Below are 18,700 nucleotides of genomic sequence, written 5' to 3' on the forward strand. Positions count from 1 at the left end.
AAACTAACACTCGGCCTTGGACTGATCCAGCTCAGACTGCAGGATGGGGATGCTACAAGCCCAGTCAATAACCATCAATCCATGCCGACTATTGCTTCGTACATTCTATCATCATATCTACTCATTCCCTAACGTTGACATATCTTACTCCATCACGCACGACTTCAAGCATATTACTTTTGTTGACTGAACCAACCTGATGCTTTCCTTGCCTACCCATTGAAAAATCCGACAGTCGACACTTTGTATCCTTCATTTGACTTAAGTTAGTTTTCACTAACTTCCTGCAAACTCTTTAACACAATTTTGCTTAGCCATTTACTAAGCAGTCCAATCATAAATACATAACAAGAAATATCTGAGCAAAATCATACCACACATCCTTCGCACGAGACATAGACCATCGGTTCCTTTCCACCCTTACCAACAAATCCCATTTTCGAAAAAAACAGCCAGCCAAGACAGAACTGGCTGGCCAACCCCGCTCTGATACCAATTGAAACACCCCGACCAGGAAATCTTAAAAAAAACCTTGAAAAATTCCAAGTAAAAATTCAGGAAATTTTTCAAGAATAAACTCAAACAAAACTTCAACTTTATTAATAAATCCGAGAAAATAATGTAGGGTAATAGTATATAATTCATAAAACACCTAATAGAAATCCCAAGTTTGTAAGAAAATAAAACCCGCCCGATGATCTTCATTGTCCCGCGCTCCGGTCCAATCAACTACTCGTCACCTGCATCACAAAAGGAGGCATGAGCATACAAAAGTACTCAGTGAGGACGCTCAATACCGCCCAATATAGCCCAATAAGCAATACTAAATCAAACTAACACCCTAGCATCCGGTTCTATCATTCCCTTACGTAACTAGTTAAATCCTTTTCATTTCTTAACCTTTCGACCCGAATGCCGATAATCCTGCGGCCGAAGCCAAACCTGCGGCCGAAGCCAAACCTGCGCCGAAGCCAAACCTGCGGCCGAAGCCAAACATGCGGCAGTAGCCAACCTGTGACCCGTCGGTCAATTACCTTTCCTTAATCATTTTTCCTTAACCTTTTTCCTTAACCTTTTCCTTACATTAACTCAATTCATTTATTCTTTCCTTAAACGCATTATAACTTTCTGACGTAGGTTCTCAAGATCAAACATTCATTTCTCACATAAACATCCTGACATAACTCAATAATCCATCCCGCAAATTAATAGCATGCATTTCTCAAGAACCCGATGAACAAACTTTCCTTAAACAATTCCTATCATATATTTCCCTATGAACACGAAGAGCGAACTTTCCATAAACAATTCATATCATACATTTCCCTATGAACATGATGAACGAACTTTCCATAAACAATTCTATCCAAGCATAAACACAATCATATTGAATCAAAACAGGACAAATAGTTCTTATTGGACTATCACGAATCACGTCCTCACCTTAGCTGAATCTCTAGGACTCGAAGACTCTGAACTTCCTAGCGTTTCTGACGAAGAACTCCTTAGCTCCTCCTCGTTTGATCCCTCTTCTCAAACTTCTCTCTCTACCAACTCGTTCTTGCTCTGACTTCTCTTTAAATATGTTTTTCTTGGTTGTGTCTTAGAAATGAGAGTTCAAGGAGTCCTTTTATAGGATTTCCCAAGCTTTCTCACCAACTCAGGCACTTAATGCCAGTTTCCTTATTTGGCTTGGTCAAAGATCACCATCAATGGCCTGACTTGATATCTTTGATTCTTTCCTTAGCTGACTCCCGCAGATCCAACCTTCCTTTTGTATTATCCCGCAATGATGGCTAGTCTAACTTTCCTTACTTGGAACCCGCATTGCCCAACAGCCGAACATTCCTTAATTGGTCTTGATCTCGCTTCATGTATGTTCTGATCGTTCCATGATCAGTTTATCATCGCTCTGCTAGTTCCAAATTTATTCCATGAGCTCATTTAAGATCTGACACTTAGTTAAAATACATCTTCATACCTAATCTTCACGATTACAAGTGTATTCACACTTAGAGCATCTCCAACCCTTCCCTATATTTACCTCTAAATGCTATAATAGAGTAAAATCAGCTCCAATCCACCCCTATTTCTTCCCCTAAAATAGAGATTGCTATTTTTTCCTCTATATTTAGGGGAAAAAATAGCATTCCTCTATAATAGAGGCAAACTTTTTTATTTACAAAATAGTCCTCTAATATTTTATGATTGTAACTAAAATACTTATGTATGAAGAAATACAATTCTTACATATAAAATCACACCTTTTTGGTTCCGTACTAATTATTAATTTTTATAACTATAGTTATAATTAAAATAAAAAAATATTATTTATTTAAAAGTCAATTATAATTAAAATAAAATAAAAAATTATTATTTTATTTAAAAGTCAAAGACTTTTTATTTAAATATTAATCAATACAACATATTAATATGGGTTATTACTTGGCCGATGGTATATATCTGAAATGGTCAACCATAGTGCAAACTATTCATGAGCCAGTAGGTCCAAAGAAAAAATATTTTGCTGCACAACAAGAAGCATGTAGAAAAGATGTAGAACGTGCATTCGGAGTTTTACAATCACGTTTTGCGATTGTGAAAGGACCGGTACGTTTTTGGAAAAAAAAAGTACTACATGATATAATGACTACATGTATAATTTTACATAATATGATTATTGAGGATGAGCGTGATCTCGATGCACCGATTGGAATTGGAAGAGAAGCTCCACCTCCGGAAGTCCAAATACCAGATAATGAAGATAACCGATTCCAAGAGTTTCTAAGTCGATTCAGAAAAATCAAAGATAAAGAAGCTCATTTCTCACTTCGTAATGCATTAATTGATCATTTATGGGAAAATTTTAGTAATAATTATTGTTAGATAATGGTACTTTGTTTTTTTTTTGTCTAATGTATTTTTGTAATAAAATGTTTAATCTAAATATTTTTTGCAATATTATGAAAAAATTTCAAAAAGTATAATGAATGGGTTAATTTTCAACATTTACAAGTTAGAGGTGTAAAATGTAAAATAAAAAAAAGAATCTTTCAAGAATATTCCTTTTTAGAGGAAAAAATAGAGGAATACATTGGAGAGAAACTCATCTCTATTATAGAGTTCCTCTATTATAGAGGAAAAAATAGAGAAATACATTGGAGATGGTCTTAGAAAAATACTCTCCTTGTAGACAAAGACCTCTCACGATTTATTTCTTTCAAATTTAAAAATACTCCGGGAGCGGGTCGTTACACATGCCCTTATATTCCTTGCCCCTAATAAACCATCAAACCATGGTAACGTACTGAACCATCCTTGTCTTGAAAATAGGTCCTTATCTTTCCAAGAACCGCCTGCGAAACACCATCTTCCTGTGGTCCCTAAATCAGGCCTTACCTGTACTTCTTGTGCCAACCTATGATTATTAATAACATGTGTCTCAGCCCACAGTGTTGATTCAACTTCTGCTAATCGAAGCGTTTCCATCGGATCAATATCAAGATTACTGAACACTTTGTTGTTCCGGCCCTTCCAAATATACCATAATATCCAGACAAACTGATGATCCTCCATTTTTGGGTTAACTCTCCAAAATAGATGATCCATATTAGTAAAAAGAGAGCCAATTGGGGAAAATTTGTATTTGATGGGATCTTAGATAGTGCTCACACTTGCCGTGCTGGAGGACATTCAAAAACACATGGTTTATTGATTCCTCCGGGTCTCCACACCGGGCACATCAAGTATCTCCTTGTATCCCTCTCGTTTTTAGGTTTTTCGTTACCGCTATACAACCGGACAACAACTGCCATAAAAAATGCTTTAACTTCAGAGGACACCTCACTTTCCAGCAAAATGCTTTGAGAATATCTACATTGGGACCATAAAATTCAGGTGGTTTCTCCTTATCAGAATAAATCCTTTCTACTTGATACCCTGATTGTACCGTGTATTTCTCATTTTTGGTGAAGTACCATTCATTAATATCTTCCATCTGATTTCTATTCAATGGTATACTCTCGATTATTTTTGCATCTTGTGGATCCACCAAATTCCTAATTACCTGTAAATTCCATGTTCGGGATTCCGAATTAATGAAAGAACCCACTGTGAGGTCCGGGTAACTATTATTTATGAAGGTTTTTGTTAGCTGGTCTCGGGCGAGTGGATGAGAGTCAGAGATCATTCCATATTGAAATAGATGGCCCTGATCCAGCTTTTTTAATTAGTCATTTACAAACCAGAGATCTAGCAGAGATAATACTCCTCCAGCCATATGACGGGGAATATGAGCGAATCAGTTCCAGGGGTGAAGCATTCCTGTAATACCGTCCTTTGAAAACTCGAGAGAAAAGAGCATTTGGCTTCTCGATCAGCCGCCACAACTGCTTCCCAAGCATTGTCGTATTAAAATCAGTCAAGTCCTTAAAACCCAGCCCACCATATCCTTATGTGCACACAATTTATCCCATGATTTCCAATGCATACCTCTTGTACTGCCTCCTGGACTCCACCAAAATTGGGCTACTGCGCCCGTTAGCTTCTTAACTGTAGCTTTCGGTAACCGATACACAGACGTCACATGGTTTGGCAGAGCCGTAATCACCGATTTAATAATCACCTCCTTTCCCCCCTTGGTAGAAAATCGAAAGGTCCATCCATTAACCCTATTATTCAACCGATCTTGTACGAAGCCAAACACTTGTACCTTAGAGCCACCTAGGCTTTTCGGCAGACCTAAATCAGATCTCATTCCCCCTAGACTCTGAATTCCCAAGATATCTCTCAACTTTTGACGACTAGCTTCATCAATCTTATGTCCAAATTGAATTGAGGATTTCTGGAAATTAATATGTTGCCCTGATACAGTCTCATATTCCTTTAGAATTCTGAGAATAGTTTGACACTCTTCCTTGTTTGCCTTACAGAAAAACAAGCTATCATCTGCAAATAACAGGTGAGAAATTGCATGGCAAGCTCTTGCCACTTTCATACCGGTTAATTGTTTCACCCGGTCCGCCTTTTTAATATTTGAAATTAACGCCTCCGTACACATAATAAATAAATAAGGGGATAAAGGATCTCCTTGACATAATCCTCGCTGAGGGGTTATAAGACCCTGAGGCTGCCCATTGAGAAGTACCCTATATTGGACTGAAGAGACACACTCTCGCATTAATTTGATCCAATGAGAATCAAAACCCATTTTGTGAAGGAGAGCCTCAATAAAATTCCACTATATCCGATCATATGTCTTACTCATATCTGTTTTTATTGCCATAAACTTATTCTGGCAAGACTTATTGGCTCTCAAACCATGAAACATTTCCTGCGCGATAAGAATATTAAACGAAATTAACCTTTCTGCCACAAAAGCCGATTGTGCTTCCGAGATTAATCTGGGAATACAACTTTTCAATCTTTGACACAAAACTTTTGAAATTATCTTGTATCAAACATTAGTTCCGCCATCCTTGTCGGTCTCTCCACTTTTAGTATCATACATATATTAGTTAAATTTAGCCTTGGGTCCAAGTCGCATGTGACCAAAAAAATTATTCACCAGCTCCACCACATCCGTTTTAATAACATGCCAAGAATGCTGAAAAAAAAGAGTTGGCATTCCATCCGGTCCTGGAACTTTCTCCGGATGCATCCTGAATAAAGTTTGTCTGACCTCTTCCTTCGTTGCTAACCGCAGTAGCATTTGATTCATCTGTGGAGAAATTGATGGTCATATCTCATCTACTTAAAACGTAGATTTATAAATACAAATTTAAAATTTTTATGAGATATAAATTTTTTTAAGGATTAAAATGATAAACAATAAAATATTTAATAATCAGAAATGCGATGTGTAATTGTAAAGACTAAAATGCAAACAAATATTTGAAACTTTAAATTTAAACTTTTGAAATTCTTTTTTGAAAATAAAAAAACTTTATATTTAAAATTATAAAATGTCTTTAGGAATGATTTAACAATTGTATAAAGGTACGTAGAAACAACTTTTTGTAATAAGTGACTATAGGCTTGCAGTAACAATAGAGAGAAGGTGAAAGGAATTACGGAGTTGATATTTGTCAAATAAACATATTTTAATTGATGAGATGGGATATTGAAACTGTCTTTGACTGGTACATCCATTTTTGGATGAATTAAACTAAACTCACGACGTTAACTGCATAACATTATTAAGTTGATAGATGTTGTCATGCATAACATATACTTCGTGTAGTTAGATATACATTAGTTTATTTTACATGGTTACCCGTGTGATGGTCAATACTTCATATAGTTAACAATTATTTTTTCTAAAAAATATAAACAAAGATGACATGGAAAATAAGTTGATGTGTCAGCTTGTTACCAGAAGAATATAATTGTTGATGTGACACTTTTAGAACATCTTTTTTATTTTGTCTAGATTATGCAAAGGCGTTCGGATACCCGTTTAAATTCATATCATGTTTTCGGATTTTAGTTATGTTTCATATCATGTCTTAGGTCTTATTCTAGTAAATTTGGAAGTATAGATCGGGTTCGGATATAACATATCGATTTCAAATTGGTTTTGTATCACCTTTTAAAATCCATAAAGTAATTAAAAAAAATCAAAATTAGAAAGTTTATAGCATTACAATACTTAATAATAATGATAATTCGAAATTCAAAAAACCGTAATCCGTACCATGCTTGGTATTTATACCGTTATATATAACTATAATTATATATGTTTGGTTTAGTTCGGGTTATGTTTCGGTTATCGGGTTAAACCAAACTGAATACGATATCCAAAGTATCACAATACTAAAGACATGATTATTAGACGGATCCAAACCGATCCGATACATTTAATTTTGGGTCGGGTTTTGGTTTTTAAGCCAGGCCTAGTATAGAGAGAGAGTAGAGAATAGAAAGATCTGAATCTCAAAGAAGCGCAGTGTTATCACTTCTCCCATCTTCCTTCCCCCATCGACAATGGAGGTGTTCTACTACGTGGTGTTCGGGGTCCTAGGCATCGTCGTGGCGACGTTGGAGCTGAGCAAGAACAACAAGGATCGGATCAACACTTCTTCAGCGTTCACTTCTTTCAAAAACAACTACCTCGTCGTTTACTCGCTCATGATGGGTACGAATACGATCCTCAATTTTTATCTCTAGAAAATGTTAATACAATGCATGATTCGATCCGATCTGGTTAAAGTAATGTGGAATTTGGGTGGGAGATTCAGATCCGTGTTTGTTGTTGTTTTTCTCTCGTGTTTACTTGAAAGATTCTGTATCACATTGTTAGAGAAGATAACCAAGTATTAATAAGATCTGTTAACAATAATAATGTTACTCTAATTGCTATGTGTTAGAGATTGGTTGCTAAAACTAAAGTTTCAAGGTTTATAGGAAGGTGGAGTTTTGGTATATGTCTAAACTCAATGATCCAACCGGAGTTTGCTGACTCTTTGTTTGTTTCCTTGAATGGCAGCGGGTGACTGGTTGCAGGGTCCATATGTGTACTATCTTTACAGTACTTATGGGTATAGCAAAGGGGACATTGGGCAGCTTTTCATTGCTGGTTTTGGTTCCTCTATGCTCTTTGGCACTATCGTTGGATCTCTTGCCGACAAACAGTGAGTTTCCTCTCTCTCTCTCTCTCTCTCTCTCTCTCTCTCTCTCATGCTTTTATTATGTTCTTACACTAAATGGCAAATCTCAACAACTCTCTGTATCACAGGGGTCGTAAGAGGGCGTGCGTTACGTACTGTATTACTTACATATTGAGCTGCATCACCAAGCATTCTCCTCAATATAAGGTTCTGATGGTGGGGCGTGTGTTGGGAGGCATTGCTACTTCCCTTCTCTTTTCATCTTTTGAATCCTGGCTAGTTGCTGAGCACAATAAGGTGAATTTTGCTACTTTTTATGTTGAGTTCCGGATAAATATGCAAACTAAACGTTGTGTTGTTCTCTTGTGATGTATTCAGAGGGGCTTTGAGCAGCAATGGCTGTCTCTAACATTCTCAAAGGCTGTGTTTTTTGGAAACGGTCTTGTTGCTATTATCGCTGGATTGTTTGGGAACTTGCTAGTGCACTCTTTCTCTCTTGGACCTGTTGCGCCATTTGACGCTGCTGCATGCTTTCTTGCTATTGGAATGGCTGTCATTCTATCTTCATGGTCAGAGAACTATGGTGATCCTTCTGACAACAAGGACTTGATTACTCAGTTTAGAGGTGCTGCAGTTGCCATTGCATCAGGTGAGTTGATAGTCCTTTTGCTAATTTTGGACTTTGTTTCCTGTTTTGCTTCTCACTATCTATTGACATTTGCGTCTTGAGTCTTGAAGAATGTTTGTATCTTTCATCAGATGAAAAAATTGCACTTTTGGGTGCCATTCAGTCGCTCTTTGAAGGATCTATGTATACTTTTGTATTCCTCTGGACTCCTGCTCTAAGCCCCAACGATGAGGAGATTCCCCATGGTTTCATTTTTGCTACGTTTATGCTTGCTTCGATGCTCGGCAGTTCCCTTGCATCTCGTCTGTTGTCTCGCTCATCTCCCAAAGTAGAGAGCTACATGCAGATCGTCTTCCTAGTTTCTGCTGCCTCACTATTGCTTCCAATTATAATGGCTGTAAGTGTTTAAAAAGCTTCATTTGTGTTGTTCTATTCTGTGACTCATTGTTTGCAATTATATGTCTGTGACTCAGTCGTTGGTAGCACCTTCCAAAGTAAAGGGTGGAGGAATCTCTTTCTCTGGTTGCTTTCAGCTTCTTGGGTTCTGTGTCTTTGAGGCGTGTGTAGGACTGTTTTGGCCATCCATAATGAAGATGAGATCCCAATACATCCCTGAGGAAGCAAGAAGCACAATCATGAACTTTTTCCGGATTCCTCTGAACATCTTTGTCTGCGTTGTCTTATACAATGTAAGTACCCCCACAATTCTTTTTATGCGTTATCCTATGAACCTGTGTCTTGGTACTGACTAGTTTTTATGTGCTCTGAAGGTGAATGAGTTCCCTATGACTGTCATGTTTGGAATGTGCTCCATCTTCCTCTTTATTGCAAGTCTCCTGCAAAGAAGGCTCATGATGATTGCTGACAAGCCAAGTATGTTGTCTCTATGTTGATTGAGCTACCTACTTGCTCTAGCAAGCTTTCCACTTACAATCAGTTTTAACTCTCTATGATTTTGCAGAGGCAAATGATTGGACACCTCTTAATGAAAGAAACGCAGAAGAAGCTCCTCTCAACATTTGATGAAATAATCTACATATTACGCACATTCCGGATTCAATAATGGAGACATATAGAAGACAAGAAAAGGTTTTAAGGTTGTTTTGCAAGGCAACATAGCATGCAGAACAGAAAGTTCATAGCAGTGAAGTTTGATTGTTGAATTTTCTTGGCTATTATTTATTGTTCATGTTAGACTGAAAGACACAAGTTCATTTTTGTATGCAATCAGTGTGTTTCTTCTTTCTTTCTATACAAGACATTGCTTCTACCATTTTGATAAACTCCGTTCTTGTAATATGCTTTGGATAAAAACATATCTTCACATAATACTCATTATAAGAAGACACAAATAGAATCACTAGCATTTGTGTTTGGTCATAGAACAGAACAGTACCTAATGTTAAGCTATGACAAACTTCTTCAAAGAGTAAATACATTTCTGAGAAAAAAAAATAATACTGTTTGCTTGCGTCTTGTTATATACTGTTTCTCTGATAAGCTAGAAGACGGGACAACCTTTGACCACAACCCCTTTTGCGGTTGGACATGAAGCTAAAGGACATGTATCACGGTCACCAGAGTTTCCCCACCACTGCACTTCAATACCCTTTCGTCCAAGTGCTAGAAACAGAAGTATAGTCATAAAAGCCGAGCCAGCATCTAAACCACCCGACAACACATAGTTATACTTCTTCCACCACTCTCTCCTGTACTTGAAAATGAAATGGCCAAAGACGAATGCAACAATAAGCCAGCTGGTGAAGTTAACAGCTGTTGCTGGCGGCATCATTGCGGTGGCTCCAACAAGGACAGGGATATGAATCTTGGAGATCCATGTCTGAGCCGGGAATGCTTTAGCGGCTAGCCAGACCAAGAGTGGAGCTATGGCGCCTACGAGGAAGAACCAGTTGACACTCGAGTATTCTCCAAGGTCTCCAAACACCCTGCGTGGTCCCACTAGTCCCCAAATCACAGAGGCGTCAAAGAAGACGCGGTCCATGGGACAAGTCCATTGGCTGTCTGAAGGAAGCAAGGTTGTGTCACAAAGATGAGGAATCTCTTCCATTAACCACCAAGCTGTTCCTGTGTAAACCATAACCGCCACAAGCGTCCCTACCACCTGAACTTATTCCAGTTTGATTAGTTATGCTCTTCTTTTTTAACGAGCTTCCAACTTAAAACCAATTGATAACGTACCTGAGCGATGAACATGGATCTAGGCGGAATCTTCATGTAGTGACCGAGTTTGAAGTCAGAAATGAAAGTTAAAGCTTGAGTCATACTAATGTATCCATAGACCTTGAAGCACATGTTGGCAACAGGACGTTCCGGGTAGATATACCCAATAACATACTCGGTTATGATGTTCAACCCTGGTGCCTGGTTAGTAGTGGCGGCTATGACACCAATCAAAGGAGTGAAAGATATGGCAATGGCACAAGCGAGCAACACTCCCCACCAAGGAAGCTGCACGGTGGCGTTGTAGTGCACAGAGATGAACATGATGAGCGCAATATTCAGTAAGAGGATCACCAGAAACCACCACATTGGAACTTCTCTGTAGTTCTTCTTCATGATCCTTGTATGTATATCCATTTTCTTATCCTTCTGAAACGCTCCTCTTGTCTGTTTCCACAAGTCACTGTAAAACATATAGAGATTAGTCTTGAGTTTGATCTGATTAGTAGAAATAAACTAACTCTTTCCTTTTAACAAAAAATATATTTATACAAATTAAGAAAATGATTGAATTTTATTATTTAAACGTACTTAATCAAATAGTATTTGAGATAAATAACATTATTTAAAGTAAATATAAATTGTATAGAAATTCTAAAATGACATTTTGTGTAACAAGAAATAAAATGTCAAAATAATATTCTTTTATGAAACAGAGAAAGTAGTTAAGTAATTGTATACCTTCCGTTGAATACTAAGACATGGACGATGGTGGCAGACAATGTAGCAAAGCCGAGTCCATAAGTAACAGCAAAGAAGGTGCTCATGTTGATCGAACCGGTGTTAGAGTAAACCGCACGGTCTAGATGGAACTTGCTATCAATAATGCTCAAAACATCATAGCGTGAGCCATTAGCCATGAAGAGCTGGCTAGAGAAGATAGGAAACGTCTTGGCTTCGTATATGTTAAGCCAGTAACAAATAGGCGTGACGATATACATGACAAGCACAAAGCCAATAGCTACATTGACTGAAGCGAACAAGGGACTAGCTAGAGGGCTTCCAAGGTAAGCACTAATGGTGACCCAATCAAAACCAATGGATCCAACACCTAGACCGTGTTCACCTGAACCGAGTTGGTTAACTAGAATTGATTTGGGATTGAACCAGCAAACCCATGAGATTGATGTTAACATGGTGAAGAGATAACCGGGGAGGATGTAGTAAGCGAAGCTAGCTACTAGGACGATCAAGAAGAACTGTGTTCTACTCATGTGTCCTTTTGATTTCTTCTCCTTCTCGTGTAATGCTCCGAAGAGAGAGACTTGGACGAGGTTGCTTGGCCACCACATCTCTCCTGGCTCGACCAGGTGTTTCCTGAACAGACCCGCCCATCCAAATCCAAGAATCTATAACAACACATAAACAAACAACTTCAAGATTCAAGAATTCAAGATTCAAGAAACAGAGGATGTGGTTAAGATGTGGAAACCTGAGTGGTGATCATAACGAGAAAGGCAGGGAGGAAAGGAAGAGAGCGTTTGTAGTAAAGCTTAATAGCACTGAGGATATGAGTAGCGTAGACGGAGCCGGCGCCGGAGTTCGCAAAGATTGTTATCAGAACATGTTCCTTGACGTTGAAGGCACCTGGATTTAACGTGAACTGGAACCTCGTACCTTCCAAGAACCTCCTCGACGGAAGCACCCTCGCCATGAGATGTCCGAGCGGCACGACGGCGATTTGAGCTGAGATTCCGGTGATGCTCAACGGCATGGTTCTGTACCAGAAAAACTGGTTAATGAAAGAGAGTACAATGCACGCGCTGATACCAAGAAACCACATCCGAAACGTAAGAACTGGTAAGCTCGGATCGTCGGTTTTGGGTACGGTGAGCTCAACCTCCGGTACAACGCACCGGTCATCGTCCGTTATAACCACCGGGAACTCTTCTGCTATCTCTCCCATATCGCTTTTCTTTTCTAATGTGTTCCGATCTTTGAGGGATGGTTGTAGTCTTTTTATATATGTAAACTCTTCAATAATTGTATTGAAGTATCTATGCACTCACCTCGCGTGTGTATCCCATTAAGGGAGTCTTTTTTTTTCACTGAAAACTCTTTTGTTTTTGCTTTGTCACTCGCATGTTATTATTGAGATAATAATAATAATATAAATGGATCGACAGATAAAGAAATTATAAAATAAGAATTTTGCAGAAGAAAGAGAATACACCAGAGGAAAACGACAAGTGATGGGTCAAGAGCATCGGCTTGTGGGGAGGGAGAAGAACAGCTAAGCTAAAGAAGATATATAGTTTTAGTAATTTATAAATTAAACAAAGGTTGTGCACACAAAAAAAATTAAACAAAGGTTCCAAACAGAAGATATATACTGTATAGTTTTGTAATTTATAAAATTAAACAAAGTTGCAAACAAAAAAAGAGAGGCAGATATTATTTAAGTTTATGTCATGAGAGGTAGAAATCTTCAATGCAGTAATATAAATACTTTGGTGTTCGGTGCCACTGCCAACCCAGCTGTACATACCACAAGTTTGCTGTGGTCACTAGGCCACCACGCACGGGCGCACCAAACCTTGTAACGTTTGAAAATAAATATCAAATGTATATGACTGATCTAACAACTATATCTAAAGTACCAACTATTAAAACATATCCTTTATTTAAAAAAAACTATTAAAACATATCAGTTCCACACCAACCATGTAACTGTACTACTGGAGTACATTAATAACTATTGGAATATGTTAAAGCACTTCCTCTAGAGTTCAAAACTTCATCAGTTAAAAAATAGAAAGGAGAGTTCGAAACTTCAATGAAACAAAAAAAAATCACAATTATGTGAGAAATTTGGGCTTAGATTTCGTCATAGCTAGTCAGTTTATTTGGTTGTCCGATAACATATGGTATTTTTTATAGTAGTAGAAAAACTTTCCACATTTTTGTAACATTAAATGCATTAATTTCTGAACCTATTGGATTAACCAATAAAACATACTACTACTATAACAAACTTTAAATATTTTGATACAAAAAGGTTGAGGGCGTCTAGTTATAAAAGTTTGGGACAACTATTGAATACTTGATCAATGAGAGTTCACCTAAGAGTAATAACAAGCTATAGCCTTAAGGTCAACTTTAGTTAATGATCACATAAAACTTAAAAATACGTCACTAGTTGCGATATGGAATTCAAACGAGTGCTTTTGAATCAATCAGAGAATGCGTCGTTTTCTGAATTTTCAACTAAACACATTAATGTTATCGGGAAAAAGAAAACAACTAAAAAACAGCAACTCGTGGGAAGTGTTCATATAATTCAAGTTGCAAGTGAATGATACACCAATTTGATAATTGCAGCTTCGCAGGTCCACTCTACCCTGCTGCCTGACAACGTCCCAAAGACGTTACTCGAAAAGTACGTCGACGATTTGATAAGAACTGTCCGGTAATGATATATCTAGGGACAAAGAAAGAAAAGAAAATGTGAATCTTAATACTTTGAAGGAATATTAAAACAAAAGGGACGTCACTGCATATATCTAACCTAATGAAGAAAATAATGACAAAGTATACACATTAACTAAGCAAATACTTATCCCAGCTGACCGGGTGATTGTGGTCGAGTGGTAAGGAGACGGGACTGAGACGCCAACACGTTTCAGGTTCGATCCACCTGCTGCGCGAAACTAAGTCACAATTATCCTGGTCACCTAACACGGATATGAGCTTATGCTTTAGGGTCCATTTGAATATCCAGAGAGAGGGTCTATCCGTGGGCTGCACCTCCCTTTGGAGATTAGTCTGGGTCTCTCCATGGGCCTGGATACCCCCAGGTTAATAAAAAAAAAAATACTTATCCCAGCTAACATTTCTTAATAAATCAACCAAACAAATTTAACAATATATTGATCAACATTATAACATAAAACTTTACGACCAATCTACCAGACATGCATAGTTCACTTCGCACAAACAGGTAGAAAAATGAAGATAGATAAAAATAAAAGATGTATGGGTAGCAACTTTACATAAATATATGGATATGGTTCATGTTATGTGTGTGGATCAGAAGAAGTGAATGTGCTTTTTTAGAAAAAAAGATCAATATGAAAACGGCCTACTCTCTGATTTATCCTATAAAACGTGCCCACCGTTTAGCTGGAAATCACTTGGAGACGAATTTAAGGTACGCCTAAAAATCTAAACCTAGACACCAGAGAAACGACTTTCTATTTTCTTTAGGATATATTTTTTTAAATACTACCTTCGTTGTTCTTTATTAAATTGAATACTTCGAAGTATCTTACACGAAATATCCGTCTCTAACGTTAATTCTTCAACTGTTTCTAGAAAAAAGATGACATTATTTTAAACGAAACAAAAGGATAAAAGGTGTAGCAAAAGCACATGTGACTAGGCCTGGGACGGATCGGATATCCGGGCAATTTTAAGGTATCCGGATCCGGATCCTTATCCGGCGGATCCATAATTTTACTATCCTTATCCGGATCCGGGGTTCTCGGATATCCGGGTGTCGGATATCCTCATAAAAATTGTAATATCCGACGGATATCCGGATCCGGATTTGGATCCTTAAAATAAATAAAAAATAATATTAATATATATATATATAAAATTTAACAATAATTTAAAATATATATATATAACATCTTTAATTATTTCTATGTACAATATTACAAAATTTACATAAATTTATATATATTATTATAAAAATGAAAATATATTAAATAAAATTAATTTTTATATATAGATATTACTATTTTTGAAATATTTATTAATAAAACTTACGGATCCGGATATCCGGACTTAAAAATTAAGATATCCGGATCCGGATCCGGCTTTGACGGATCTAACATTTTACTATCCGGATCCGGATTTGGCCCCTCCGGATATCCGGATTTTCGGATCGGATCCGGATCGAATCTCGGATCGAATCCGGATCTCGGATAAAAGTCCCAGGCCTACATGTGACTATTCAACACTAAATGCTTTATCATGTAAGTATATGTATAGCACGTATATAATATGACCAAGATTTCAAGCTGCCTGAGATTAATGCTGCACCGATGGGTGTGCAAGTTAAACATAGACACAGTCGTCCACCGCTAAACAAGGATCTCACAGATGAGCATTTCATTAAAGGACATCCATCATATTCCATTTAAAAATAAATAAAAAACGTTTTGTTTAGTTTAGGTATAACAAAAGATTCAGTTTCTGTCTATTAGAGATATTTCAGGGTGTGTTGAAAAAAAGACGTTTCAAGGTAAGACTCAATAATTAGTTAATTAACAAAAAAGCTAAGACTAGTTACCATTCTATGAAGCTAATCTCATAAGGTAATATCTCAGAAGGTGATCTCCGGTGGCTTCTCCGGCAAATCATCGCCGCAAAACAACTTATTCCCCCTATGAGGAAGCAACAGTCCAAATTTCTGATGAAGTAAATTAACATTCAAATGGGCCTTACGTTTATACACCATAAAGGCCCACTATCCGGAAAGCATAAACATTTTAGGCATTGCAATAATGCAAGTGGTTAACGACAGAGACGAGTCAGCGTACAATAATTTCCGAAGAGGACTTGGGTGAACCTTTAAATTCACGTCTCCTTTTATTATCAATCAAAATGTCACATTGATTAATAATAAAATAAATTAATTTATTTAAAAAAATTTGAAATAATTGAAAAAAATAATAACGCCAATTTTAATGATGTTAACGCCACTAACTAAACCCTAAAATTTAAATATATACCCTAAAACCTAAACCATAAACCCAAACTGTAAATCCTAAACCCAAATCCTAAACCCTAAACCCAAATCTTAAACCATAAACCCAAACCGTAAACCCTAAACTCAAACCCTATATCCTAAACCAAAGTCATAGACTCTAAACTCAAACCATATATCCAAACCTAATCCCTACACCCTAAACTCAAATCGTAAACCCTGAACCTAAATCCTATATCCTAAAGGTTTGGGTTAATGTTGATGTTGTTTCTTTAGCGTTTAAGATTTGGGTTTAGAGTCTAGGTTTGGGTTGAGGATTTAGGATTTTAGTTTAAGGTCTAGGGTTTGGGTTTAGAGTTTACGGTTTGGGTTTAGGGTTTTTAAGATATATGGTTTGGGTTTAGGGTTTAGAGTTTGGATTTAGAATTTAGGGTTTAGATTTAAGTTTTAGGGTTTAGAATTTAAGTTTCAGGGCTTAGTTAGTGGTGTTAGCGTCGTTAAAATGAGCGTCATTATTTTTTTTCAATTATTTTTGATTTTTTTTTTAAAATAATGTATTTTATTATTAATCTATGTGGTATTTTGATTGGTAATAAGAGGGGAGGTGAATTTAAAGGTTCACCTTAGGAGTGAACCTAAGTTTTGTTCGGAAATTATGAACAAAACTTAGGTTCACTCCTATGGTGAACCTTTAAATTCACCTCCCCTCTTATTACCAATCAAAATAACACATAGATTAATAATAAAATACATTATTTTTAAAAAAAAAATCAAAAATAATTGAAAAAAAATAATGACGCTCATTTTAACGACGCTCATTTTAACGACGCTAACACCACTAACTAAGCCCTAAATCTTAAATTCTAAACCCTAAAACTTAAATCTAAACCCTAAACCCTAAATTCTAAATCCAAACTCTAAACCCTAAACCCAAGCCATATATCTTAAACCCAAATCCTAAACCCTAAACCCAAACCGTAAACTCTAAACCCAAACCCTAGACCTTAAACTAAAATCCTAGATCCTCAACCCAAACCTAGACTCTAAACCCAAATCTTAAACGCTAAAGAAAAAACATCAACATTAACCCAAACCTTTAGGATATAGGATTTAGGTTTAGGGTTAACGATTTGAGTTTAGGGTGTAGGGATTAGGTTTGGATATATGGTTTGAGTTTAGAGTCTATGACTTCGGTTTAGGATATAGGATTTGGGTTTAGGGTTTACGGTTTGGGTTTATGGTTTAAGATTTGGGTTTAGGGTTTAGGATTTGGATTTAGGGTTTAGGTTTTAGGGTATATATTTAAATTTTAGGGTTTAGTTAGTGGCGTTAACATCATTAAAATTGGCGTTATTATTTTTTTCAATTATTTCAAATTTTTTTAAATAAATTAATTTATTTTATTATTAATCTATGTGACATTTTGATTGATAATAAGAGGAGAAGTGAATTTAAAGGTTGAACCCAAGTCTTGTTCATAATTTCCACATTACTAACGATAAGAGCCAATAATTATCTTAGTCTCCTCCCTCATCGAGTCTTTGTAAACTCTCTGATTTCCTTTCTAGCTTCTACATCCATCGAGGACAATGGGAGAAGGCAAAACGCTTCCTACTTATTTATGCAGAAACTGTGAAAATCCACTAGCTCTCGGTGAAGATCTCATCTCCAAAAAGTTTGTGGTAACAGCAAAATATGAAGATTGTTTGACCAGAATTTTCATTTTTCATTTCTTATCCAACTTTTTTAATATGTTAAAAATGGATATAGGGAGCTTCAGGACCAGCGTTTATGTTTTCTCATGCGATGAACGTGGTGATTGGACCGAAGATTGAGAGGAAACTGATAACCGGATCCTACATGGTGGCAGATGTGATGTGTGGTAATTGTGGTGAGAAGTTGGGTTGGAAGTATGTGGAGACCTTCCATCTTAAACAGAGGTATAAAGAAGGCATGTTTGTGATCGAGAGGCTCAAGTTGACCAAGAAACTTTAGTCAAGGAAAGTGATGATCATGTGTAATATCTTTTTCTTTGTCAAGATCATGTGTATATCTACGCCCTTGTTGTATCATGAATGTGAATATAGTGGTTGTTAATATGCCTTTTCCAAAACTCTTGAAGAGGGAAGATCCGTGTAGAGTGAGAACAGACCCCTCTTAGTCTTACTTATTGGTCCAATCCAACCCTGAAAACTTAAAAGTTTGCCCTCAACAGTAATGGTTATAAAAATTAACAAATTTCTTTTTAACAAAACGGATAAAATCAATAGTAACGCGTGCTGCTGACATTTACCTATGATCTCACTGAATTTTTTTTAAAGATTATATAATGACTAGATAGAAGGTATAATATAGGTCAAGTTATCAACTTTGTAAGAGTTATAATTTTTCAGTTAAGAAAAAGAGAGATAATTTTTTGGTTCACAAGTGATGCATGTTTTAAAATTACCCTGTATTAATGTTTATGAAAATAGTATAAAAACAAAAAGTAATTCAAAATTAAAAAAA

The 18,700-nt window shown here is 36.6% G+C and overlaps 3 protein-coding genes across 3 annotated transcripts; 2 read left to right on the forward strand and 1 right to left on the reverse strand.

Moving 5' to 3' along the window:
- Nucleotides 1-6,881: 6,881 nt before the first annotated feature.
- On the forward strand, nt 6,882-9,508 carry LOC106376123 (molybdate-anion transporter). The gene is made up of 8 exons (XM_013816167.3): nt 6,882-7,135; nt 7,487-7,631; nt 7,736-7,904; nt 7,986-8,256; nt 8,367-8,632; nt 8,709-8,924; nt 9,006-9,108; nt 9,197-9,508. The coding sequence occupies exons 1-8, from the start codon at nt 6,985-6,987 to the stop codon at nt 9,256-9,258; spliced, it is 1,383 nt and encodes a 460-aa protein (XP_013671621.1). The 5' UTR covers nt 6,882-6,984; the 3' UTR covers nt 9,259-9,508.
- A 29-nt stretch (nt 9,509-9,537) lies between these two features.
- LOC106376120 (oligopeptide transporter 6-like) lies at nt 9,538-12,734 on the reverse strand. The gene is made up of 4 exons (XM_013816165.3): nt 11,909-12,734; nt 11,158-11,825; nt 10,435-10,879; nt 9,538-10,357 (listed from the first exon to the last, which is right to left on the reverse strand). The coding sequence occupies exons 1-4, from the start codon at nt 12,380-12,382 to the stop codon at nt 9,737-9,739; spliced, it is 2,208 nt and encodes a 735-aa protein (XP_013671619.2). The 5' UTR covers nt 12,383-12,734; the 3' UTR covers nt 9,538-9,736.
- A 4,908-nt stretch (nt 12,735-17,642) lies between these two features.
- LOC106376129 (protein yippee-like At4g27740) lies at nt 17,643-18,297 on the forward strand. Its single transcript, XM_013816191.3, has 2 exons — nt 17,643-17,874; nt 17,963-18,297. Exons 1-2 carry the CDS (start codon nt 17,782-17,784, stop codon nt 18,185-18,187), a joined length of 318 nt encoding a protein of 105 aa, XP_013671645.2. The 5' UTR covers nt 17,643-17,781; the 3' UTR covers nt 18,188-18,297.
- The last annotated feature ends 403 nt before the right edge of the window (nt 18,298-18,700 follow it).

This window comes from Brassica napus, chromosome C1 (assembly GCF_020379485.1).
Source record: "Brassica napus cultivar Da-Ae chromosome C1, Da-Ae, whole genome shotgun sequence".
Classification (NCBI taxonomy): domain Eukaryota; kingdom Viridiplantae; phylum Streptophyta; class Magnoliopsida; order Brassicales; family Brassicaceae; genus Brassica; species Brassica napus.

What these genes read in the sequence shown, in the direction of transcription:
- LOC106376123 (XM_013816167.3), top strand. Translation starts at nt 6,985, where the DNA reads ATGGAGGTGTTCTACTACGTGGTGTTCGGGGTCCTAGGCATCGTCGTG. An exon ending in GGATCTCTTGCCGACAAACA is followed by an intron (nt 7,632 to 7,735) that starts GTGAGTTTCCTC and finishes TCTGTATCACAG; the next exon opens with GGGTCGTAAGAGGGCGTGCG. An exon ending in GATGATTGCTGACAAGCCAA is followed by an intron (nt 9,109 to 9,196) that starts GTATGTTGTCTC and finishes ATGATTTTGCAG; the next exon opens with AGGCAAATGATTGGACACCT.
- LOC106376120 (XM_013816165.3), bottom strand. Translation starts at nt 12,382, where the DNA reads ATGGGAGAGATAGCAGAAGAGTTCCCGGTGGTTATAACGGACGATGAC. An exon ending in TCGTTATGATCACCACTCAG is followed by an intron (nt 11,826 to 11,908) that starts GTTTCCACATCT and finishes GTGTTGTTATAG; the next exon opens with ATTCTTGGATTTGGATGGGC. An exon ending in GATCCATGTTCATCGCTCAG is followed by an intron (nt 10,358 to 10,434) that starts GTACGTTATCAA and finishes GAATAAGTTCAG; the next exon opens with GTGGTAGGGACGCTTGTGGC.
- LOC106376129 (XM_013816191.3), top strand. Translation starts at nt 17,782, where the DNA reads ATGGGAGAAGGCAAAACGCTTCCTACTTATTTATGCAGAAACTGTGAA. An exon ending in TCATCTCCAAAAAGTTTGTG is followed by an intron (nt 17,875 to 17,962) that starts GTAACAGCAAAA and finishes AAATGGATATAG; the next exon opens with GGAGCTTCAGGACCAGCGTT.